At 44.2% G+C, this 26,628-nt stretch overlaps 1 protein-coding gene across 1 annotated transcript in view; it reads left to right on the top strand.

Moving 5' to 3' along the window:
- Positions 1 to 24,738, top strand: part of LOC143815710 (uncharacterized) — a 97,587-nt gene extending 72,849 nt beyond the window's left edge. The window contains exon 3 of the mRNA XM_077295236.1: positions 24,608 to 24,738. Within this exon, the coding sequence (XP_077151351.1) occupies positions 24,608 to 24,634 (27 nt within the window). The 3' untranslated portion in view covers positions 24,635 to 24,738. The remainder of the gene's footprint in view (positions 1 to 24,607) is intronic.
- Positions 24,739 to 26,628: the final 1,890 nt, after the last annotated feature.

Genomic DNA, 26,628 nt, shown 5'->3' with positions numbered 1-26,628 from the left:
GCAAAAAAGGTGCCGAGTGTGCTACAAAAGAGGAATACGCAAGGACACCATCTATCAATGCGACACCTGCCCCGACAAACCTGGCCTGTGTATGAAGGATTGCTTTAAATTGTAACACACCTCCATGCACTACTAATTTACAGGAAACAGATTTATTCCAAAGGAGGCACATCTACGTAAGTTCTTTGGGGACCTACTTTCCAAAATGTTGTCACTTGTGTTTTTTTTTCCTGTTTAGGCACATCAGGGGCTCTGCAAACGGAACATGACGCCCGCAGACGATTCCATCAAAGTCTGCATTCCAAAACTTCAGTACTTCCCTTTCAAGCCCCAACGTGTGCCCAAACAGTTTTTTCCCACATGTGGGGTACCAGCGTACTCAGGACAAATTGGACAACAACTTTTGTGGTCCAATTTCTCCTGTTACCCTTGGGAAATTAAAAAATTGGGGACTAAAAGATCATTTTTGTGGGCAAAAAATAGGATTTTTTATTTTCACGCCCGGGCGTTATAAACTTTAGTGAAACACTTGGGGGTTCAAAGTTCTCACGACACATCTAGACAAGTTCTTTAGGGGGTCTAGTTTCCAAATTGGGGTCACTTGTGGGGGGTTTCCACTGTTTAGGCACATCAGGGGCTCGTCAAACGGAACATGACGGCCGCAGACGATTCCACCAAAGCCTGCATTCCGAAACGTCACTACTTCCCTTCCGAGCCCTGACGTGTGCCCAAACAGTAGTTTTCTCCCACATATGGGGTACCAGCCTACTCAGGACAAATTGGACAACAGCCTTTGTGGTCCAATTTCTCCTGTTACCCTTGGGAAATTAAAAAATTGGGGACTAAAAGATCATTTTTGTGGGCAAAAAATAGGATTTTTTATTTTCACGCCCGGGCGTTATAAACTTTAGTGAAACACTTGGGGGTGCAAAGTTCTCACGACACATCTAGACAAGTTCCTTAGGGGGCTTAGTTTCCAAATTGGGGTCACTTGTGGGGGGTTTCCACTGTTTAGGCACATCAGGGGCTCGTCAAACGGAACATGACGGCCGCAGACGATTCCATCAAAGCCTGCATTCCGAAACATGACTACTTCCCTTCCGAGCCCTGACGTGTGCCCAAACAGTAGTTTTCTCCCACATATGGGGTACCAGCCTACTCAGGACAAATTGGACAACAGCCTTTGTGGTCCAATTTCTCCTGTTACCCTTGGGAAATTAAAAAATTGGGGACTAAAAGATCATTTTTGTGGGCAAAAAATAGGATTTTTTATTTTCACGCACGGGCGGTATAAACTTCTGTGAAGCACTTGGGGGATAAAAGTGCTCACTACACATCTAGGTAAGTTCCTTAGGAGGTCTAGTTTCCAAAATGGGGTCACTTGTGGGGGGTTTCCACTGTTTAGGCACATCAGGGGCTCACCAAACGCGACATGGCGTCCGATCTCAATTCCAGCTAATTTTAGCTTGAAAAAGTCAAATGGCGCTCCTTCCCTTCTGAGCCCTGCCATGCGCCCAAACAGTGGTTCCCCCCCACATATGTGGTATTGGCGTACTCAGGACAAATTGGACTACAACTTTTGTTGTCCAATTTCTTCAGTTACCCTTGTGAAAATAAAAAATTGTGGACTAAACGGTCATGTTTGTGGAAAAAATATGTTTTTTTATTTTCACGCACGGGCGGTATAAACTTCTGTGAAGCACTTGGGGCATAAAAGTGCTCAACACACATCTAGATAAATTCCTTAGGGGGTCTAGTTTCCAAAATGGGGTCACTTGTGGGGGGGTTTCCACTGTTTAGGCACATCAGGGGCTCACCAAACGCGACATGGCGTCCGATCTCAATTCCAGCTAATTTTAGCTTGAAAAAGTCAAATGGCGCTCCTTCCCTTCTGAGCCCTGCCATGCGCCCAAACAGTGGTTTCCCCCTACATATGGGGTATCAGTGTACTCAGGACAAATTGGACAACAAATTTTGCAGTCCAATTTCTCCTGTTACCTTTGGGAAAATAAAAAAATTGTTGCTAAAAGATCGTTTTCATGACTAAAAAGTTAAATTTTAATTTTTTCCTTCAACATTGCTTTAGCTCTCATGAAGCACCAGAAGGGTTAATAAACTTCTTGAATGTGGTTTTGATCAGCTTGAGGGGTGCAGTTTTTAGAATGGTGTCACTTTTGGGTATTTTTTGCTATATAGACCCCTAAATGTGACTTCAAATGTGAGGTGGTCCCTAAAAAAAATGGTTTTGTAAATTTTGCTGTAAAAATGAGAAATTGCTGGTCAACCTTTAACCCTTATAACTCCCTAACAAAAAAAATGTGTTGCCAAAATTGTTCTGATGTAAAGTAGACTTGTGGGAAATGTTACTTATTAAGTATTTTGTGTGACATATCTCTGTGATTTAAGGGCATAAAAATTCAAAGTTGGAAAATTGCGAAATTTTCAAAATTTTCGCCAAATTTCCATTTTTTTCACAAATAAACACAGGTAATATCAAAGAAATTTTACCACTATCATGAAGTACAATATGTCACGAGAAAATGTCAGAATCGCCAAGATCCGTTGAAGCGTTCCAGAGTTATAACCTCATAAAGGGACAGTGGTCAAAATTGTAAAAATTGGCCCGGTCATTAACGTGCAAACCACCCCCTGGGCTTAAGGGGTTAAACCAATAAAAAATTATGATTTTTTTCAATTGCCTTGCTGACACACTCCAAATGTGGAGTAATGAAAATTATTACCCCTGCTAAACTGTCACATAAGATTATCTGTACCCGGATTGCGTCAGTCGCACAACTGCTAGATAAAGATACTGCATACTATTTATTAAATCAATAGAAAAATAAATTATTTTTTAGATCATCTTGCTGACACATTCCAAATGCGGAATAATGAAGATTATTTCCCTGCTAAATTGTCACGTAGGATTATCTGTACCCGGATTGCGCCAGTTGCACAACTGCTAGATAAAGATATGCTATTTATTAAAACAATAGAAAAATAAATTATTTTTTAGATCGCCTTGCTGACACACTCTAAATGCGGAGCAAAGGAAGATTATTCCCTCTGCTAAATTGTTACATAAGATTATCTCTACCTGGATTGCTCCAGTGGCACAACTGCTAGACAAATATTAGGTATTTTCAGCAATAGATGAGGAATATTATTTAGCAATTAGATTTTAAACTTGATGTTACTATATGCTGCCTCTGAGGAATATTATTTTGCTGTAAAAAAACATTATAGGCTGCTACACAGGAACATTATGTAGCCCCCAAAAAATGGTTTTGTATATGCTGTTACTACTTAATCTTATTTCCCTCTATGAATAGCTGATTTTTGTATTTTTGTAGTGGATGAAACCCTTCCTATTTCTCCCTAATCCCACAGTCTGTTTCTAATACTAGAGATCTGCAGTATGTATTTGCAATGATGCAATGATGAGAATTCCCAGGTGCTTGCCTTTCACCCTCCCACCTACTAAATCCCTCCCTAGTTAAATCCCAACCTAACAAACAAGTAATCGCTTCACAATCTTCAGCTCATAAAACAGCTTTTTGGAATAAATAATGCTCACCATAACCTCCTATCACTCTCCCTATTCTCCTTTCACTCTCCATACGCTGAAACTACGCTCTCCCTACGCTGTTTCCAGCTGCAATGTGCGCAAGATGGCACCGGCAACCTTTAAATAGTCCCTATTACGCCGAAAGGCCAACCAATCATAGTAATGCCACATCAACAATGGCATCGGCATTACTGTGATTGGCAAGCCAACACAGCATGTTCATTGGCTTCAAATAAAGCGCCAAACATGCTGGGTGGGTCACTCGAATATACGGAGGCGAATACCTAATTACTTGCCAAGTAACAAATAGCCTAAATATCATACTATTCGTGCAAGTAACGAATAGTGCCGAATGTAATTGTAGTGCCCCCCACTGCCGCAGGGCCGAGGGGTACCCGGTACCGGGCCTCTGAGTCTCTGCTCTGGGGTTGTCACGGTGGCTAGACCCGGTCTGTGACTTCCTTCTAGCGCTTATTATGTGTTGTGGTCCTCCCCTGCTGTGCTTACGGGATAGTCCCCACAGCTGTTGTGTCTGTTTCTCGTGTTCCCTCACAACTCGATTCTGATGTTCTTCTTCTTCTCGTCCCCCAGATCTTATGGTAGGACGCACCCGTATGACGGGAAGGCTCGGAGCTCTTCCGGGACCCTAGAGTCGCCCCTCTCCACAAGTTGCCCCCTATGTCTGCGTAGGTGATGTAGGTGAGACAGCCAGCCTATAGCTCTCTGTCCTGCCGTTGGTTTGAAGTAATGCTTAGAGCTCTGTACTTCCTCGGCGTTCCGGCCACCGGTTAGTTACGCCTCAGTAGGATGTTGCCTCGGTCTAACAGCATGACTCCTACTGGTATTCTCCCTGTTGCGTTGATCTCGTTTCTCACTCAGCACAATAAATCTCGCTTCTTGTCCTTTCTTAGGGCACCGCAGCTATATAGTGCAGGCGCGGTCCCGTAGCTTTCTTTCTGATTGCCAGGCCTCTGTCAGGATCCCACCCCTGACAGGGACCCTACCGAATCTTCCCCTACAACACCCTCTGCCACAAGGTGTTGCCTGGTTCCAACCAGTGGCGTAGGAAGGGGGGTGCGGGGGGGGCGGGCCGCCCCAGGCGGCACAATGCCGGGGACGGCTCCGACCCAGAGAGGAGGAGGAGGAAGAAAAAAAAAATTTGAGACGCGGGCCCTTTAAATCTTCGGGCGGCGCCGATCACCGCCACGACCAGGGGCCCCCCCGATACCAGCGCTGGCATCGGGCCCCCCTTCTAATACTCACCTCTCCTGGTTCCTGCGGCAGCTGCAGCGTCTTCGGCGCGCTCTGACTCTGCGACGTCTCAGGGCAGAGGGTGCGATGACGTCATCACTGCGCGCTCAGCCTCTCTGTCCTGAGCGTTGCAGAGCCGGAGAGACGCTGAGTGCATGGGACCTGTGCTGGGAACGGGAGAGGTGAGGATTTTACTTTTTTTTTTTTTTCTTTATGTCTGACTCAGACAGACTGGGGGCAATATGCTGGAGACAGACTGGGGGCAATATGCTGGAGACAGACTGGGGGCAATATGCTGGAGACAGACTGGGGGCAATATGCTGGAGACAGACTGGGGGCAATATGCTGGAGACATACTGGGGCAGATTGCTGGAGACACACTGGGGGCAGATTGCTGGAGACAGACTGGGGGCAGATTGCTGGAGACAGACTGGGGGCAGATTGCTGTAGACACACTTGGGGCAGATTGCTGGAGACACACTGTGGGCAGATTGCTGGAGACAGACTGGGGGCAGATTGCTGTAGACACACTTGGGGCAGATTGCTGGAGACACACTGGGGGCAGATTGCTGGAGACAGACTGGGGGCAGATTGCTGTAGACACACTTGGGGCAGATTGCTGGAGACACACTGGGGGCAGATTGCTGGAGACAGACTGGGGGCAGATTGCTGTAGACACACTTGGGGCAGATTGCTGGAGACAGACTGGGGGCAGATTGCTGGAGACACACTGGGGGCAGATTGCTGGAGACACACTGGGGGCAGATTGCTGAGACACACTGGAGGCAGATTGCTGGAGACAGACTTGGGGCAGATTGCTGGAGACACTGGGGGCAGATTGCTGGAGACACACTGGGGGCAGATTGCTGGAGACACACTGGGGGCAGATTGCTGGAGACACACTGGGGGCAGATTGCTGTAGACACACTTGGGGCAGATTGCTTGAGACACACTGGGGGCAGATTGCTTGAGACACACTGGGGGCAGATTGCTTGAGACACACTGGGGGCAGATTGCTGGAGACACACTGGGGGCAGATTGCTGGAGACACACTGGGGGCAGATTGCTGGAGACACACTGGGGGCAGATTGCTGGAGACACACTGGGGGCAGATTGCTGGACACACTGGGGGCAATGCTGGACACACTGGGGGCAATGCTGGACACACTGGGGGCAATGCTGGACACTGGGGCAGATTGCTGGACACACTGGGGGCAATGCTGGACACTGGGGCAGATTGCTGGACACATTGGGGGCAATGCTGGACACTGGGGCAGATTGCTGGACACACTGTGGGCAATGCTGGACACACTGGGGGCAATGCTGGACACTGGGGCAGATTGCTGGACACTGGGGCAATGCTGGACACTGCGCCTGTGCGACCGCCTTGCTTGTGAATCCCAGCCCCGAACTCTGCATAATGCATAACACACTGCGGGGCTGGGATTACCAAGGTGGGTGGCCTCACAGGCGCAGTCTGCAAGCCTGGCTGTGACGTCAGACGGCCAGAGCTCTCTGCGCCTGCACCAAACAGCAATACACAGCGCAGGCACCGGATTTCATGGGTAAACAGTGCTGAGGGGGCGGTGCCTGGCGTTGAGTGACGGCAATGGGGGGGGGGCGCCAAACTCGGAAACAGCCCCGGGCGGCAAAAGCTCTAGCTACGCCAGTGGTTCCAACCCAGTCAGCGTTCTCTCTAACTTCCTGCCTAACCCCCAGTTTTACCAGACTGTGAGGAGTGGCCTAATGAATAGTACCCTTAGCTCCCCCTGGAGGCCAGACTGTGAAATGTATTGGTGTATGTGATACCTGGTCAGATGAACTCCTTCAGTGCCATCAGACGTACCATAGCCCCCCTTAGCGGCGGAGCCACAGTACTGCAACGACCAGGACTCTGGGGCGCTGCATAATCGCTCATCACTACTCGTTAAATCAGTTACAGGTTTTGTTGGGTTTGTTGATGTTTGCATGCAAAGTGATACCCATGGGTAGACTTTTTAGAAGGAGATTATTTTTAGCAACCAGAGGTATTTCACAACTGCACAATTTCATCTGGGCGACACAGAACATGAGGAATGATCTTTTGATTTGGAAAGAATTCTTACACACTTCCAATGGCAGGACATTAGTTCAAGGGAAGGCGGTGTCTAGTGATGACCTTATCCTTTTTACTAATGTGGCTGGAAGTGATGGTGTTGAGGCAGTGTTTGGCAATAAGTGGTGTAGGGGGCAATGGCCAAAGTATTGGATTGATGCAAGTTTAACCCGTTCCCTTGGAATTGTGGGGGGAAATGTTTAGTAACAAAAGGATTTGTTGTTGTCAGCAGCAGTGGTATTGGCAATAAACACAGAAATGTCAGCATCTCCCCAGGTCTTAGCATTATTAAGACATTTAGTGTTTAGGTGTCTTCAACATAACATATGATTGAGCAGATATAAGAATAAATATGCGGCACTCACCCTCCATCTTCGGTTGAAATATCCTTTATTCAGCGCTTAAAAATTCACAAACATGATGCGGCATCGGCAGGAGTACATGAGGGAGCGGGGGAGTGACAAGGGAGGACGACGGCCGTTTCGCGCACAAGCGCTTCTACGGGTCCATGTGTATTACAAAGGTGATGTTATTTCCTTTATAGGAGCAATTTCACCACCTGAATAAAATAACTTTTCAAACATGTTAAAAACAAACCTTAATTACAGACTGCTTTCTACTACATAATTGGATAAAGATCGTCATATTAGATAAAAATTGCCATATCTAGTTTATCGTTTAGTCCTAGGGGACCTTGTGCATTGGTTTTTAGTATCCATTTGGCTTCACGCTGCAATAGTAGCTTTCCATGATTACCGTATATACTCGAGTATAAGCCGAGATTTTCAGCCCAAATTTTTGGGCTGAAAGTGCCCCTCTCGGCTTATACTCGAGTCACGGTCGGCGGCAGGGTCGGCGGGTGAGGGGGAGAGGGCGCTGAGGCATTATTACCTGCTTCCGTGGCTCCTGGCGCTGTCCCTGCAGTCCCACGGTCTCCGGGTGCCGCAGCTGTTCCCCTGTTCAGTGGTCACGTGGGACCGCTCATTAGAGAAATGAATATGGACTCCACTCCCATAGGGGCGGAGCCGCCTATTCATTTCTCTAATCAGCGGTAACGGTGACCGCTGACAGAGGAAGAGGCTGCGGCACCGAAGACCAGCTGTCCGGGGGAAGGAGCGGGACGCCGGGAGCAGGTAAGTATGTCATATTCACCTGTCCGCGTTCCACACGCCGGGCGCCGCTCCATCTTCCCGGCGTCTCTCCGCACTGACTGTGCAGGTCAGAGGGCGCGATGACGCATATAGTGTGCGCGCCGCCCTCTGCCTGATCAGTCAGTGCGGAGAGACGCCGGGACGGGACGCTGAGGAGCTGCAAGCAAGAGAGGTGAGTATGTCATTTATTATTTTTATTGCAGCAGCAGCACAGCTTTCTATGGCACAGCTTTCTATGGCACATCTATGGGGCAATAATGAACGGTGCAGAGCACTATATGGCACAGCTATGGGGCAATAATGAACGGTGCAGAGCACTATATGGCACAGCTATGGGGTAATAATGAACGGTGCAGAGCACTATATGGCACAGCTATGGGGCAATAATGAACGGTGCAGAGCACTATATGGCACAGCTATGGGGCAATTATGAACGGTGCAGAGCACTATATGGCACAGCTATGGGGCAATAATGAACGGTGCAGAGCACTATATGGCACAGCTATGGGGCAATAATGAACGGTGCAGAGCACTATATGGCACAGCTATGGGGCAATAATGAACGGTGCAGAGCACTATATGGCACAGCTATGGGGCAATAATGAACGGTGCAGAGCACTATATGGCACAGCTTTCTATGGTACAGCTATGGGGCAATAATGAACGGTGCAGAGCACTATATGGCACAGCTATGGGGCAATAATGAACAGTGCAGCGCACTATATGGTACAGCTATGGGGCAATAATGAACGGTGCAGAGCACTATATGGCACAGCTATGGGGCAATAATGAACGGTGCAGGGCACTATATAGCACAGCTATGGGGCAATTATGAACGGTGCAGAGCACTATATGGCACAGCTATGGAGCAATAATGAACGGTGCAGAGCACTATATTGCACAGCTATGGGGCAATAATGAACGGTGCAGAGCACTATATGGCACAGCTATGGGGCAATTATGAACGGTGCAGAGCACTATATGGCACAGCTATGGGGCAATTATGAACGGTGCAGAGCACTATATGGCACAGCTATGGGGCAATAATGAACGGTGCAGAGCACTATATGGCACAGCTATGGGGCAATTATGAACGGTGCAGAGCACTATATGGCACAGCTATGGGGCAATAATGAACGGTGCAGAGCACTATATGGCACAGCTTTCTATGGTACAGCTATGGGGCAATAATGAATGGTGCAGAGCACTATACGGCACAGCTATGGGGCCATAATGAACGGTATGGAGCATCTATTTTTATTTTTGAAATTCACCAGTAGCTGCTGCATTTTCCACCCTAGGTTTATACTCGAGTCAATAAGTTTTCCCAGTTTTTTGTGGCAAAATTAGGGGGGTCGACTTATACTCGGGTCGGCTTATACTCAAGTATATACGGTACCTCCTTGTTCAGGAAAATTAACCATCTCAAGTCCAGCAAACCGCAAGAGGTTCGGATTACCGCTGTGTTCCTCCTGCATATGCTTTACAAAGTGCACTCGCCCCTTCCCTGTGGATATGGAGTTGAAGTGTTCTCGAAACCGGACCATTAACGGTCTTATGGTTTTTACGATAAAAAAAACGGTTGCATGGACAGAAAGTGACATATACGATAAACTTACTTTTGCACGTTATGAAATCCCTTACTGGATGCTGTATGGATCCCAATTTAAGGGGGTTGTCGGTACTGTGCCATTGGCAGTAATTACAACTGCCACATTTAAAGTTTCCCTGTAGAGATATTTTTTTAATCCAATTATTCTCTACCTGGGGAGGATGATTTTTAACCACTAAATCCCCTATGTTTTTTGATCGTTTATAGGAAAATAAGGGGGCTGATACGGTTAAATTATTAAAATCCGTATCTCTTTGCAGAACGTGCCAATTTTTTCGTATAGCTGCGTGTATTTCTTTATCTATCGGGCTATGTCTGAATGTAAACGTAAAGCGCCGATTATTACCTGAATTATCCGCACTATTTTCTGCAAGATTTTTTATTTTGTTTTTATTCTTATTTTTGCCTTTTTTCCCCTTTTCCAAAAGTTTTTCTGGGAAAAATTCATCGCACGACATTCCGCCTGTTGTAAAACATGATCAGGGTACCCTCTATTAATCAATCGTGTTTTTAATTCTTTAATTTGTTTTTGATAACTAACCTCATCGTTATTGATTTTTCTAAGCCTTACCATCTGGCTATATGGAATACTTTGTTTGGTATGGCTAGGGTGGGCACTCTGAAAATGCAGAATGTTATTTGTAGCGGTTATTTTTCTGTGAACACTTGTCTTGATTAATCCCTCTTTAATTTCCACTTTAACATCTAAGAATTCTAGTTGATTTTTTCCAAATACTGCTGTAAACTTCATATTTTCGTTGTTACTCTCATTTAAATGTGCCACAAATTCGTTGAAAGTTTGCTCTTCTCCATCCCATACTAGAAAAACATCATCGGCAAACCGCAGATATAACCGTATATATTTAAGGTACGGGTTCTGGGGTCCGGTGACATGCCTCTCCTCGAACGCTGCCAGAAACAGGTTCGCGAAAACGCATGCCACCGGAGTGCCCATCGCGGTACCCATCTTTTGGAGGTACCATTTATCAAGAAATTTGAAGGCATTGTGCGAGAGTACGAACTCTAATCCGTCTATTACAAACGAAATGAAGTCCTGATCTTTTTCTGTGTTTACCAGAATTCTATGAATTGCCTCCAATCCCTTTTTTTGTGGGATTCTTGTGTAGAGATTGACTACATCGATGGAAGCTAATGCAAAGGTCGGTTGCCACTGAAAGTCATTTAGAGCCAATAAGAAGTCCCCTGAATCTTTTACAAAAGAGGGAATTTTTTAAAGCAATGGTTTCAATAACCAATCTAGGAATTGGGAGAGAGGTTCAGTTAGCGATTCCTTTCCCGAGATTATCGGGCGTCCAGGCGGTTTTTCCGCATTTTTATGAACTTTAGGAATGCTGTACCATTGCGGAAAATTTGGGAATTCTGGTAAAAGTTTCTCTGCTCTATTTCTAGATATTGTCCCTTTTTCCACATACTTCCATAGCAGACTTCTTAGTTTCTCTTTATATTTGTTAGTAGGGTTTCTTTCCAATACCTGATAAGTGTCCGAATCGTTTAATTGTGAGAGCGCCTCATTTATATAATATGATCTATCCAGGATGACGAAGTTGCCCCCTTTATCTGCTCTTCTTATCACGACATCAGTCCATTGCTGTATTTCACTCAAGGCTTTTTCTTCCTTTCCTGATAAGTTCTTTAGGGGTTGTTTATATAGAACTGCCTCGATGTCCTTAATAATAAGGTCGTGAAAGAGATCTACTACATTACCTGGTGAAATTGGGGGGGTCCAGCTGGATTTCACCCCTCCTGTGAATGGTTCTACTGCTTGGGTATTTTCCAGACTAGTGCCTCTAATCTTTTCCATTTCACTATTTTCATCTAAATTCGCCAACAGAGTTGCCATTTCATGATCTTTTGCATCCATTGTTGGATAAGCGATAAATCCTAAGTTACCAATGGTTGCTGGGGAATCAGTTGTAACAGGCAATGTATTACTTTCTTTATTTTTACAAAAATATTTATACAAATGTAGTGTTCTAATATCTCTATATAGATCTATTTTGAACTCACTTAAATTAAACGATTCAGGCAAGCAAAAGTTCAAACCTCGTAATAGTACCTGAATTTGATCACGCGTTAGGACTTTTTGGGATAGATTAAGAATTTGCAGCGTGTCGTTATTCTCGTTGATATTAAGCTGTTCATTCCCTATCTCCACGACACCTGTTTGCGCTTTTTCCTGGCGCTTTTTTCTACCTCCCCGTCGGATTTTCTTCCTCCTAAAGGGATTGTCACCAGGGAACTAGTTGAGGTTGAAGGTGATTGATCATTGACTTCTTCGGTTGGACTGGAGTCTGAATCCGTGATCCACCCGTCTTTAAAAAACTTCTGCTTTTTCCCAAATTTCCTAGATCGATTTCTGGAAAATGTCCTTTTATTATTATTATTTTTATTCCATGAGAATATTTGTCCATTTTCAAAATCGTGTTTGTCTCTAAGGAATTTTTCTTTTCTTTAGTTTCCAACTGTACCATTACCAGCTTTTTTTCCAATTTTTTGCAAAAGTTCTTATAGAGTTCCTCTGTAATCCGTGAAGATAATTCTTGTTTTGATTTATCAAGTTGATCACGCACGTTTTTATAGTCTTTTTCATTCTGTGCTATAACCAGCTGCAGAAGATTTTGCGAGCATTGCAGATGAATTTGCTCCCAGGATTTTTGAAAACTAGGATCATCTTTGAATTGCGAGATTTCTTTGTACACTCTGAGTCCCCTTGGGACACGATTACATTCAGTGTAAGATTTCAAAGATTTTATAGTCCAAAATAAGCGAATTTCTCTTTCAGCAATAGCATAAATCTTGGATTCTAATGCTCTAGTGCCGATCAATTCCAACTCATCCTTTAGATTGCAGTCTGTAAAAAATTCCGCCGCTCCCTCTCTGCCTGCCATTAAGCCATTAGAGGCACCAGCGTCCTTATCCAGATCCACTACTCCTTCCATATTAATATCCATGGATGGGGTAATTATTGCAACAGCTATTGTTTCGTGCTCAGGCTACACAGATGTAAAAAAGAAAGTCCACAAAAAAGAAGAAAAAGTTTGTAACCGGCACTGAACTGCTGTATATAAAAGCAATTTAGCGTGTGATCTTGCTTGGACTGGGCGCTATTGGCCTTCACTCAAGAACAGGTGGTGCTCTGCATGGAAAAATCAAGATTCAAGATTGAGCAGATATAAGAATAAATATGCGGCACTCACCCTCCATCTTCGGTTGAAATATCCTTTATTCAGCGCTTAAAAATTCACAAACATGATGCGGCATCGGCAGGAGTACATGAGGGAGTGGGGGAGTGACAAGGGAGGACGACGGCCGTTTCGCGCACAAGCGCTTCTACGGGTCCTTGTGTATTACAAAGGTGATGTCATTTCCTTTATAGGAGCAATTTCACCACCTGAATAAAATAACTTTTCAAACATCACCTTGGTGGTGAAATTGTTCCTATAAAGGAAATGACATCAACTTTGTAATACACATGGACCCGTAGAAGCGCTTGTGCGCGAAACGGCCGTCGTCCTCCCTTGTCACTCCCCCGCTCTCTCATGTACTCCTGCCGATGCCGCATCATGTTTGTGAATTTTTAAGCGCTGAATAAAGGATATTTCAACCGAAGATGGAGGGTGAGTGCCTCATATTTATTCTTATATCTGCTCAATCTTGAATCTTGATTTTTGCATGCAGAGCACCACCTGTTCTTCAGTGAAGGCCAATAGCGCCCAGTCCAAGCAAGATCACACGCTAAATTGCTTTTATATACAGCAGTTCAGTGTCGGTTACAAACTTTTTCTTCTTTTTTGTGGACTTTCTTTTATAACATATGATTGAAGGCCAAGCATGTCCTGGAATCGTAGAATGTTACGGCTGATATTCTATCCCGTTCTCAAATGCAGGTCTTCAGAGAGCTTCATCTGTCAGCAGATCCGGTGAGTCGGTCTTGCACAATTTTCTTATGGAGAATGGTAGAGATGAACTTGTCAATTTAGTATGGAGGCCAGTATTGGCTGAAACATGGCAAGGTCAGACAAAAACGTGGAAAGATTGGATGACATGTTCAAAGGGTATGGTACCAGAGGACAAAGCAGGATAGGTAAGGTTAGACTACAGTTGTGCTCATAAGAACTTCATCCACAACTACCACAAAGGACTTCAAGCTATCATTGATGTTAGAGGGGGCAACATACGGTATTAAGAAATGGGGTATGTGAACTTTTGATCAGGGTCATTTGGATGTTTTGGGTTGTCATTATGATTTAAAAAGAAAAAACACAGTAGTTTGGCAATAAATAACTTAACCCAACCACTAACCATGAGAGGAGAAAAGGTTTTGGTGTTATGATTCATATTCTCTGAAAAAAGGCCAAGAAAGCAAAAATTCTACCGGGTATGTAAACTTTTGAGCACAACTGTATATGAAAGAATTAAGACATACAGGTGCATCTGAGAGCAAGGTGTCAAAATGTTTAGCAGGGGTAGCCTTTTTTCTGAAGCTACATGAAAAGACAGACATGACAAAAATTTTGCAGTGACACAGATAGTGAATGGTTGGTATAGAGACGGTGGCTTTGGACAAGCATTGTCCAGTATCTTACAATTTATTGGTTAAGTTAATGAGGATAATGTTGGTGGTATGTAGGAATGTAGGAATGAGGACGAAGTAGTGTTATTCAAAGCAGTTTTTGCTTTGGCAATTTTTGGGGCTTAAAGGATTGGGGAGTTAGTCCCACGCACAAAAAATGCAATAATGGTACTATTGTTAACAATGGTAAAGATTTGTGTTAGGAGATAAAAAACAGATATTTTCAGAAGGGATACATGGTTGGCAGTAAACTAGCTCTAGTCGGAATTTTGACATGTAAATATAGTGAAGGAATACTTGAGAATCCAAGGTGAAGGTAGAGTTTTCTTACTGCACAAGGATAATACATCGCTGACTCGTTATCAGTTTTCAGCAGTTTTTAAAAAAGGTTTTAGTGAGTTGGGTTTAGCGTCGGCAGAATTCGGTACTCATTCGTTCCATATTGGGGCAGCTTCGACTGCAGATGCGTGCGGCATGTCAGCCTGGGGAGGTAAAAGCTTTAGAGAGGGTGGAAATCTGATTGCTTTAAAAGTTACGTACATCCTGATCTTGTGATTTAACTACCGTATATACTCGAGTATAAGCCGAGATTTTCAGCCCAAATTTTTGGGCTGAAATTGCCCCCTCGGCTTATACTCGAGTGATGATCGGTGGTGGGGTCGGCGGGTGTGCACTGTCATATACTTACCTGCTTCCGGGGCTCCTGTCGCCCCCCCTGCACGTCCCACTGTCTCCGGGTGCCGCAGCCTCTTCCCCTGAGCGGTCACGTGGGACCGCTCATTAGAGAAATGAATAGGCTGCTCCACCTCCCATAGGGGCGGAGCCGCCTATTCATTTCTCTAATGAAGCGGTGCCGGTGACCGCTGATAGAGAAAGAGGCTGCGGCACCGAAGACAGGCAGGGGGAAGGAGCGGGACGCCGGGAGCACGTAAGTATCGCATATTCACCTGTCCTCGTTCCACACGCCGGGCGTCGCGCCATCTTCCCGGCGTCTCTCTCTCCGCTCTGACTGTTCAGGCAGAGGGCGCGATGACGCATATAGTGTGCGCGCCGCCCTCTGCCTGATCAGTCAGTGCGGAGAGACGCCGGGAAGATGGCGCCGAGGAGCTGCAAGCAAGACAGGTGAGTATGTGTTTTTTTTTTTTTTATTGCAGCAGCACAGATTTATGTGGAGCATCTATGGGGCAATGGTGCAGAGCACTATATGGCACAGGTATGGGGCAACGGTGCAGAGCACTATATGGCACAGCTATGGGGCAATGGTGCAGAGCACTATATGGCACAGCTGTGGGGCAATGGTGCAGAGCACTATGTGGCAGAGCTATGGGGCAACAGTGCAGAGCACTATATATATGGCACAGCTATCTATGGGGCAACGGTGCAGAGCATTGTATATATGGCACAGCTTTATGTGGAGCATCTATGGGGCCATAATGAACGGTGCAGAGCATTATATATGGCACAGCTTTATGTGGAGCATCTATGGGGCCATAATGAACGGTATGGAGTATCTATTTCTAATTTTGAAATTCACCGGTACCTGCTGCATTTTCCACCCTAGGCTTATACTCGAGTCAATAAGTTTTCCCAGTTTTTTGTGGCAAAATTAGGGGGGTCGGCTTATACTCGGGTCGGCTTATACTCGAGTATATACGGTAGTTTTTTGCATTCAGAATTTTGTTTCTTTAGTTGTTGCTTTATTGCAGTAGTGGATAAAAGTTTGCAATTTTGTTTTTCTCAAAGGTTTTTATGGATCGTTGTTTTTAGTTCTGTATCTTGCAGGATCTGCGCCAGCAAAAGTCGTATTTATCATAGGACATTCATTTATATTTTGGGCAAAAAAGAGAGCAGGCATCCGCCCCGTGGACTAAATTTGGGCAATGCGAAAGTGTCAGTGTTTTGGAAAGGGGTTAGAGGCCTTCGATGGACACAGGTTCTTCCAATGGTCGTGCAATGTAGCAGCCACTTTGGAGGTAATGTTATACTTATAAAACAAGCAGGCGAAAATGACTTATATAAAAGTAGAATATTTGTTGTCTTTAATGAAGCAGGATTTTTCAAGATTTCAGGAATTCTTTGCAAATGCAACAATTGTGTGGTCGGAAATAGTGCCCAAGATAAATTGGTGTGAGGTCAGAAGCATAGCTGAGGTGGAAAGAGTTAAAAGATTACTTAATGTTAGGATTTCGAAACATGTTCAGGCTTTGGTTGGTGTAGTAAGATATAGGGAGTTAGAAGGGGATTACAAGGATGTACCTAGAAAGGATGGGGTTCATCTGAATGAATAGGTATAGATATTTTCCTATCAGGTTTGCAAGACGGTTTAGAAAGAGCTTTAATATTTTCTAGTGGGGTTGGTCGAAATACAATGCAAGGTTACTGTCACGACCCATTTTTGGACTCGTGGCAGCTCTGCTTCCACTCTGTTTTAAATGTAGTTTATTTCCTTTCAGGACCAGCGGGGGTTAATGTCAGTTTTTTCCTCGCTGGCAATCTACTGCAGTCGCAGAGTTGCTGGGTCATCTGATGTGGGTGGTGACCACGCCCACCATCCTTTAAATGGTCATCTAATGCATCAGCTGACTGTTGGTAATAGAGTTTCTCTATGGAGACCAGCCTTGCAGTGGCAGCTCTCTATGTCTGCTGTTTCTGGAGATTGGAGTCCAGCTTCTGTGTCATCTGCGGTGTGGAGCTTTGCAGCTGAGTCTGGAAGCTAAGTGTGGTGATTTCTCCTCATCCCTTTCGTGTTTTGTCACTGTGCCCTGTGTGATACTATCTGCAGTGGTGAGGCTAGCGTCCTTGCCAGCTAGTGCACTAGCCAGGGCAATGCTAGGTGACAGCGAGGGATGAGGTTCCTGATGGCGGTGGGGGAAGGACCCACTTAGGGCGTTAGGGGAGTGCAAGGGATGAGGTTTCTATCCTGTTGTGTGTGTTGCGCGACCGCTGACCTACCTCCCATTGGGTTGTGTCACATTGTGACATCACCAACCCATATTTTTTCCGGTGAACCTATGGCTCAAGCCCAGCCCAGGCTTTTGCCCAGCTGATCCAGACCCTCACTGATGAGGTTAAGGAGCTGCGGTGTCAGGTTGTGTAGCAGCTCCAGCAGGTGTCGGGGGGTTCTCGCTCTCGGCTTATGTGCGAGCTCAACCAGAACCCAAGATTTCTCTCCATGACAGGTTTTCTGGAGGGATAGATACAATTTTTGGTATTTAAGTAGGCCTGTAAACTATATGTCAGGCTCTGTTCTCGTTTTCCAGGGAGTGAGGAACAGCGTGTGGGGATTATAGTCTCCCTTTTCAAGGGTGATCCCTAATCCTGGGCCTTCTCTCTGCCCACTGATTCACCATCTCTGTGGTCGGTGGACAAGTTTTTTTGTGGCATTGGCGCTGGTGTATGGTGATCCTGATGGTGGCTCCCTGGCTGAGTCTAGACTCCGAAAAATCAAGCAGGGGGGTCGGCCGGCTGAGGAGTACTGCTCAGAGTTTAGGATATGGGCCACTGACACGCAGTGGAATGACCCTGCTCTTAGGAGTCATTTCTGTCAGGGTCTGTCAGCTAGGCTACAGGACACTCTGGTGCAGTATGCTACTCACTCCAAGGTCGTTGGAAGCCGCCATGGCCCTTGCTCTAAGGGTGGATAGACTCCTCAGGGAAACACATACACCGAATCTGCCCCTGTTGTTCTTTCTAAGGAAGAAGACACACACTGGTGCAGGTGGACGAACCTATGGAGGAGGAAGGAGTCTCTTCGGAAGCAGGATTGCCTGCGGTTTGCCATGGGATGGGGGCATGTTTCTACTGTGGTCTTCCGGGTCATTACATCAATATCTGCCCATCTTGCGCCGAAGTATGCACACCATCTCAAAAGCCTCAGCCCCCTGGTCATGTGGAGCAAGGTGACCAGGGTATGTATATTTCCTCCATCTTTTCGTCTCAGTGTATCATTCCTGCTGAAATGGTGGTTAGCAGGGTTACTGAGACTGTATCTGTGCTTGTGTACAGTCGAGCTGAGGTCAATTTGATGGATTCTCGCTTTGTCCAGAACCATGGTCTGATGGGTAGGATGCTGGTAAGACCTCTTAGCGTTCAGGCAATTGACTCTGTCACACTCAGCCTGGGGAGGGAGACCCAAGTCGCAGATAATATAAACCTGCGTATAGGGACTCTTAATGAAGAGTCCCTGTTGTGCTATGTCTTGGAGGGTATGCCAACTCCAATCTTCTTAGGTCTTCCTTGGTTGAAGAAACACACCCCGGTTATAAAATGGCGGTCCAGGGATCTAGTCAGCTGGGACCAATCGTGTAAGGACTGCTAACTGGGAGCTACTGACTGCCATCCTTCTCCAACCTATCCCTTCGTCTCCGTTGAATTGAAGTGCTGCCAGGGATTAGAGGCAAGACTCATCCCTCAGCACAAGTAAACCCTGAGTCTCGGAGTCCTTTTAGGAGGAGGGTTCGGGGTTGGGTTGTGGTTCCCTCTATATAGTGAGGGTAAGAGTTTGGCAACACAGGTGGACACCTCTGCTGTCGGTTCCTCAAAGAGTTCACCATCCTGTGGCAAACACATACGTGGAAATAAATGTTCAGGTCTGGACCTTGGTGTGAATGAGTACGTGTGGGTGTTCACCAAAAACCTCAGGTGGAAGTATGCTTCTGTGTCGAGTTCTAGGGTGATCGGGCCATATAGGGTGTTGGCCATTCTCAGTCTGGGGACTTTCCAGCTCGAGTTACCCACAGTAATTCACGTATACAACGTTTTTCACAGTTTGGCACTCTGGAGAATTGTGGCGCCTCCGGAGCCTACTTTTTTGCCATCTCCATTGGGCTGCTTTTGCCATAAGCCTGAGGATCAGGTGACTGCAGAGGTGAACTCTAGTGGATCAAGGCATCCTCACCGTATGTCATTTCTGGTTAGGTCCAATGTTGAGGGTCTAGAGGCCCTCATTGACAGGGGGGTACTGTCACGATCCATTTTTGGATTCGTGGCAACTTTGCTTCCACTCTTTTTTAAATGTTTTTTTCCTTTCAGGGCCAGTGGGGGTTAATGTCAGTTTTCCCTTGCTGGCAATCTACTGCAGTTGCAGAGTTGCTGGGTCAGCTGTGGGTGGTGACCACTCCCACCATCCTTTAAATGGTCACCTGATGCATCAGCTGACTGTTGGTGATAGTTTCTCTATGGAGACCAGCCTTGCAGTGGCAGTTCTCTGGTGTCTACTGTTTCTGGAGTTTGGAGTCCAGCTTCTATGTCATCTGCAGTGTGGAGCTTGGCAGCGGAGTTTGGAAGCTAAGTGTGGTGTTTTCTCCTCGTCCCTTTCGTGTTGTGTGCTACTATATGCAGGGGTGAGGATAGTGCCCTTGCCGGCCAGTGCACTAGCCAGGGCAGTGCTTGGTGACAGCAAGGGACGAGGTTCCTGATGGCGGGGGGGGGGGGGGGGGGAGGACCCACTTAGGGCATTAGGAGAGCAAGGACAGGCTCAGGTTTGAGCTGAAGTGGTGACCATCCTCCATTTCCCTATCAGTAGGGCCTTCCTCTCCCCATTTCCATCCCATTGTGTGTGTGTTGCTCCATCTGCTGACCGACCCTCCATTGGGTCGTGTCACATCATGACAGTTACATTGCCTTCTGCCGTGGCGGTTTTTATCCATGCTCAATGAGTTTTATTTGCAAGGCTTGCTGTGCAGCAGCGGTTGGCCTTTGGATTTTTCTTTTGGTACAAAGCATTAAAAAAATGGGCATGGACGATGAATGATTTTTGGCAATTTATGTAATGTGTTGTTTTGTTAAATAAAAGCTGTGGCCAACCCACTAAACCCAACATTTGATTTTCCTGGTATTTTATTCAAAGGTACACCTGGTAAGGTCATGTGTTTTGTTGGTAATGCAGCCCAATTATTATGGGAAAGGGTTGTTATGTTTACACTCCATGCAGTCTGGATGACCCTGAGCTGCTGCAACACTAAATGCCCAATTACAACATCAGGCAGCAGCACACAGGGTCATCCAGTAGCTTATAAATTTTGGTTGGGGGTTGGAAGGAGGGGAGGGAATAATTAACTCAAGTGGGTATATATGATTGGGAAACATCTTTATTATTATGGCAGTGTAATTATTGAAAGGGGAAATTGGTCTGTGCTCAGCCTGCAGTGCATGGACTGGGTGCTGATTTCCTGGCCCACATCCTCATACATACTGTGAGGCTGCTGAGCTCAGGTCAGGAGACCGGTGGCCATTCCACACACTGCGGTCCAAGTGCCGACCGATATTCACCAATGGTTCCTCTAGTCAGATTCTGTCCAGGAGTCTGCATTTCACACCCTCGCAGCCACGTGACAGCCGTTCCCAGCTCTGAGACTGGCAAATCCTCACAGTGCTGGGCGGTGGGACTGTGGAAAGTTTGAGGGGTGGAGGTGGAGCTGGGGTGGAGCTTGGGCGGAGTCTCAAGGGGGCCTTAAAATTTTGACAGTATGGAGCCCTGAAATCCCTAGTGGGGAGATATGTAATGTAAGATGTTTATATGTTTTTACACATTGTGCTAGATAGGAGGAGACGTGTCAGCTAGGAAGGAGTCACATGTCAGCTATGAGAAGGTACACGTCATGTCATTTAAGAATGAAATCCACATCTGAAAAATACACTGTTTATTTTGTGGAATTAAAAAAATGGCAAGTAAAAGACAGAAATTGTCTCAATGAAGCCAAAAGCCGATGTAAAAGAATAATACCAAACTATACAGAAGAACAGAAAGCAAAAAGAGCAGAAGAGGTTTGTGTTTTTTTTTTTTAGGAATAATTCGATTATTTTATTGAATCATTATAAAAAGCAAATATGTTCAATTAATTGTTTATTGAGAGAAGTTTTGTACAGGGAGCTTCAGGAGATGAACCAAGTGTTTCAAGACCCAAATAGCATATTGTCTCTCCAGCCTCCCAAAAAATGAAGAACAGCAAAAAGAAGCTGAGGATGTTCCAGATGTAGAGAAATGGTGTACCTGTGGACAATGTATTCAACTGCCAACTGCCGGAGTGTGTTTGCTGTAAAGATATTCATAATGCAACTTTGAAAATAGAAGAGGAGACAAAATTGTCATGCATCACAGAACACATAATGTTTTCTGAAAAATGTCTCAATCATGACCAGTTAAAAATACGTGAAATGTATACGTGAAATGTATCGAAACTTTGGTAATGATCGTTTGGTTCCACTGGACAATAGGTCAGAACAGTATATGCATCCTGTCAATCCACAATTTTTATTTTATATGTATATTGTCATGCCGCTGAAATGCAGGTAAATATAAGCTCCACTGGGTGGCAATAGTGTGGAGGGAGGACTGCACACAGCAAGACCAGACCTTCAATGCAGCGGCGAGGCCACCACCAGGTGACAGAATAGTCAAAACAAGCCGGGTCAACATAAGACTGTAGCGCAGTACAAAAGGAATAAGCAAACAGAGTCAACAACAAGTCAAATGGGTCAGTACCGGTCAGAAGCAGATATGCCAAAGACAAGAGACAAAATCACAGGTCAGGGTCCAAGCCACGTCAAAACCAGAGAGCCAATACATGAAAGGGGAACACAGAGTCGGGAAGGGAAGAGGGGAAAAACAGACATGGGTTCAGTAAGCAAGCAGCAGGAAAAATCAGGGCAACAGAGTCAGCTACACATGCCTTAGGCAGAAACTATAACTGACATGGTCTGCGGGATACAGCGGAGATAAATAGCAAACCGGAGACCAGACTGAGGTTGAGAAAGTTAACCCCTGGCATGACCAGACCGGAAAAAGGGGAAGACAGGACTCAAAACCCGGTCTGCATCATGACATACATACTAAACATCTAAATCTATTCCAGAAATTACAAGAAGGCTGCTTACAGAATATTTTTTTTGTGGGTACACGGTTATCTGGGTCTGAAGAGATGAAGACTAATTCCGTCCTGTGCAGTTAAAAGGGTCAGACAAGTTTTCCCTGAAGAATCTGGACATTATATGGGTTTTCTACATGCATTTGACTATTGTGCTTCGCCTCCGATATGACAGATAGCTAACTACAAAATATGTTTATAGTTGTTTTTGTACTCCAGTTCAGACAATCTTTTACACAAAATTTATAAAAAGTACAATAAATTTATCATGACCGTACATTGTTTGAACTTTGGAATTTCAACAACATATCTTTTTATGGGCATGTGTAGAAGGAGGAGTATTGAGAATAGTCTGTTGGCTTTGGGTGTCAGTCGTTAGTAATTACTGTATTAGTAAAATAGTCCAAATGAACAATGATTTTTTTGAAACCGAAAATTTTTAATATGAAACTGAAACTAGAAATGTAACAAAAATTATTTAAATTGCAACACAGCTAAATATTTAAAAATTTATATTGACACATTTATAACATTTACTTTTAAAATATACTATTTTTTAAAACTTGAAATGTGAGCATTCACTTTAAGTGTTTTCACAGGACGTTGCTCTTTTACAATATTTCTCAACTGCATCTTTGATCGTGAATGCCAGTTGCCCACCAGTCCATTTTTACACATTTTTAGAACATCAACGAACAACAGGAACAAATGTCTATTACACATTGTGGTGTACACTTTTTTCACTTGCCATTTCTTGTTTAGCTGAGAATAGTACAAACTGTCTATTTGATCAGTGTGTATCTGAATTTGGAATAACCTTTTTAACTGTAGCTTGGGAACTATCTTTATTATTGTTATGTGCCATAATAGCCAGTTTTGTTCTCACCTCCATTCCATCCATGCCAAAGCGAATTCTTTTAGTTTGGTCTTTTAAAATAAAACTGTGGAAAACATCTAATATTCCTGTATGGCAGTGTAGGGCCAAATGATTAAAATCATTGAGAAATTTTTGGTCCGTGACAATCTTAGCAATCTCTTGAAACGCTGAAGATGACGGTGACAAACCAAAAGTGTTGATTGGCCTCATCATCATTTATGACTCTGGGATCACATTCTGTTAGTAAATCACCTTCAAACACATGTGTATTTTGAATGTTATACACCATCGAGGGCCATTTTTCACACATAAGATCCACATTTCCTGATGCTGTACAAAAGCAATACCAAAAATGACTTTTTATGGCAGAAATCCATGTAGCTATATCTCCTCAACTTCGTTTTTTACTTGCTGCAATTTTTTTTTTTTTTAATAGACTTTGAATAGTGCCACACATCAATCTCACGCACTATATCAGAATATTCTTCTCTCATCACTTTTCGGATCTCTACATGACGATCTGTAGCAATACTATGGACCATCCTCCAAAACTATTTAGATATGTTTGGAAAGTCAGTTTTTCCATTGTAACAGAGGAACCAGTTTGTGTTACTTGAACAGATTCAAAGTCCAAAGTTTTGTGTGGCTTGGAATCCATGAAAGTGTACACACAGTACTTTGCATTGTGCCCTGGACTATCACATTGTCCATCATCAATTAAACATAGTTCTGTGATTCAAAGATTCTACCACTTGAATTTTTTCATTCTGCAAGTGAACATCTATCACAGGAAATAGAAATTGTCTTTGATATCGGAAGTAGCTGGTTTTGAAGAATTGAATTACAATGATGGAAAAAAAAAAATGGCAATTTTTGTGAAATTACCCCCTATAAATAGTATAGATGCCACACAAAGCGAATTTCCAGCAGGTAGACAGTTCCAGATGGGCTGACTGTCATTCAAACTCAGCCATTAGTAGCATGTACTGACGGATTTCTTCCTTTTGTTATTTTTTCAGTGTTCACCATATTTTTACCACAGAAACAATGGACTTTCCATAACATGGCTTTCAAACAGGATTTAAGCACTATATATTTTTCTCCACTACTAAGCTCTCTTCATTACAATCTATTAGTTTCATCACTTACAGAATCTAACAATGTACTTTCGCTGTCGGGGTCATAGTCCGGATAATTGTTTTCAGTGACATCCATAGATAAACTTTGCCTATTTCTAAAGAGTAGTCCTTTTCTTGCCATTTACAGTCACAGGTGTTGATTGCTCTTTTTCGGGGTGTAGAAAATATCAGTGGATAGAAATGATCCAATTGAATTGCAGCCCTGTGTTCCAATACATAGTTTGGTTCAGGAAACTGACAACCACTGTCCTGACTAAAAATTTCTGTGTTACATCCAGTGTCCATATTGAAAATATTGGTGTTTGTGGATGCATCCGTAGTCCTTATTTCTGTATTTGAACCACGATGTTGAATCATACAAGGCATTGTATTAGTTTCAGCATTCATTTTAAGTACTTGTCTACTCCAACATTTACATGCTTGACCGATCCAAAGCTAGTTTTTTTTTTTTTCAGGCTAGCCGTTTCCCTCTGAAGAAGTAAAACAAGTTGGATCACTTCTCATACCTTCGCTTACCGGAAAATATTTGTGTTCTTCAAATAATCGACGTACTTTTGCTGGTAGGAGAACAATCTGGATCACTTCTCGTGCCTTCACTTACAGGAAAATAGTTGTGCTCTTCAAATAATCTACGTACTTTTGCTGGTGGTGTGATTGCATTTTTAGTAGGAAAAATTGTTTGCACTGCTGAATCCTTCAGGCAACGCTGGTTTTTCTCTGGTTTGGAAATGTAACAATCAGCTTCAACAGATTCTGCGATTGTCGTTTTTCTTCCCATCCATGATTCTTTCAGCAACTTGGTCCATCTTGTTAAATTGTCCTGTCTGCTGTAGCCATTTTATTCTTTCCATAGAGCATGGACACATGCATTATTATTTCTTCAGAAAAAGTCTTCTTGTTGATACGACTACCACATTCTCTAACAATGCAGCCAGGCATTTCTGTAAAAATATTGTAAAAAAATAAATAAATAATTAATAAAAAATGAAAAGGCATATAAAAAAATTGGAAAAGTCTTCTTCCATCGATAAATCTTAAATTTTCCATTAATGTAGTGGCTTATCTAAACTAAGGCCTCATTCACACTCTCTGATGTTTCTGGTACTCGAAAAAACAGCTGGTGTTATTTGTGTTCATGTGTGTCATCCGTTTGCCATCTGTGTGTACTTGTGTTCCATCCGTGTGAAATATCCATGAGTCCTGCAGCCAAAATGAATGCAGAAGAGAAATAACAGATGTTTTGGTGATAGATATAGATATCCGTGAGATAGATCATTTATGCCTTGAGCGTGTAGATTACTGTACTACTTTTTATAAAAAACATTATTGTGGTGTCAGGTAAAGCTGAGGGCTTATATTATCAGACTGGGAAGGTCTCTGATTATTGTGCACTTCCCAGTATAAAAATAAAAACCTGCAGCCACCACAGAATTGGTAAATCACAATACATGCTCCAATTGTGGCACTTTGATCGTGTCTTCCTGATCGCGCTGGTGAAGTGGCAATCATTGTTATGGTAGTTATGGTTGACGACAGCTATGATATGTTAGAAAATACAGTTGACATTAACCCCTTGAGTTAGTAATGTACAGGTGTATATTAGTATGAACTTTTCTGCTATTCATATGCTGGAGCTGGATTTCGGGCATGTAGAGTAGTAATTTTATCACGCTTTGTGATAATTTTTTTTCTAATAAATAGCTTCAAATATATATATTTTTTTTTTTTGGGGGGGAGGGGGTTAGCACCGGGTAATAGTGGTGACACCTCTCCATTATAACCCCAGAGCTTTTTGCCTTCCTAAATGACATGTGCCTCCTACTGACATTTTGTGTCATGGGCCTTATTTCTAAATGACATATGTCTTCTAGCTGACATGATGTGTAACTTCTCCTACTTGACATGTGTCATTACTTTCTAGCTGACAAATGTCACCATTCTGACATGACGTGTCAAAACACATGAACATAGCACACTCCAAGTCTCCCCACTCTCATATGCCATTTTCCCCGTGATATGCCATCTCTCTCATGTAGTCTACCCCCTTTCACATGCAATCTTTACCACTCACATTCCATCTGTAACACATCTCACCATTCTCATATGCCATCCAGCATCTCCATATGCCATCTCCCCTTCAAGTGCCAACTCATCCCTCTATATGCCATCTCCCCGTCATCTGCCATCTCTCCCCTCTGTATGCCATCCACCACCTCCATATGCCACTCCCCCCCCCCCCCCCACACACACACACACAATCTGTAAAAAAATCTGTAAAAATAAAAAAAATCAGCATTCCGGGCCCTTCAACTTTGCAGCCCTGATAGTTATCAAATAGTTAACGTGAGTCGCCGATGGGTTGACATGACAACCTGGGTTCTGCAGGAGACCCTGTGGTTGTCATAGCCAGATAGCTATAAGCGTCACCCAGCGGTTATCGCTCATAGCAAGTAAGCATTTCTGGTACACAGGGCTG

Source organism: Ranitomeya variabilis, chromosome 3 (genome assembly GCF_051348905.1).
Source record: "Ranitomeya variabilis isolate aRanVar5 chromosome 3, aRanVar5.hap1, whole genome shotgun sequence".
NCBI classification, from domain to species: Eukaryota; Metazoa; Chordata; class Amphibia; order Anura; family Dendrobatidae; genus Ranitomeya; species Ranitomeya variabilis.
This window is presented reverse-complemented; position numbering and strand designations above follow the sequence as displayed.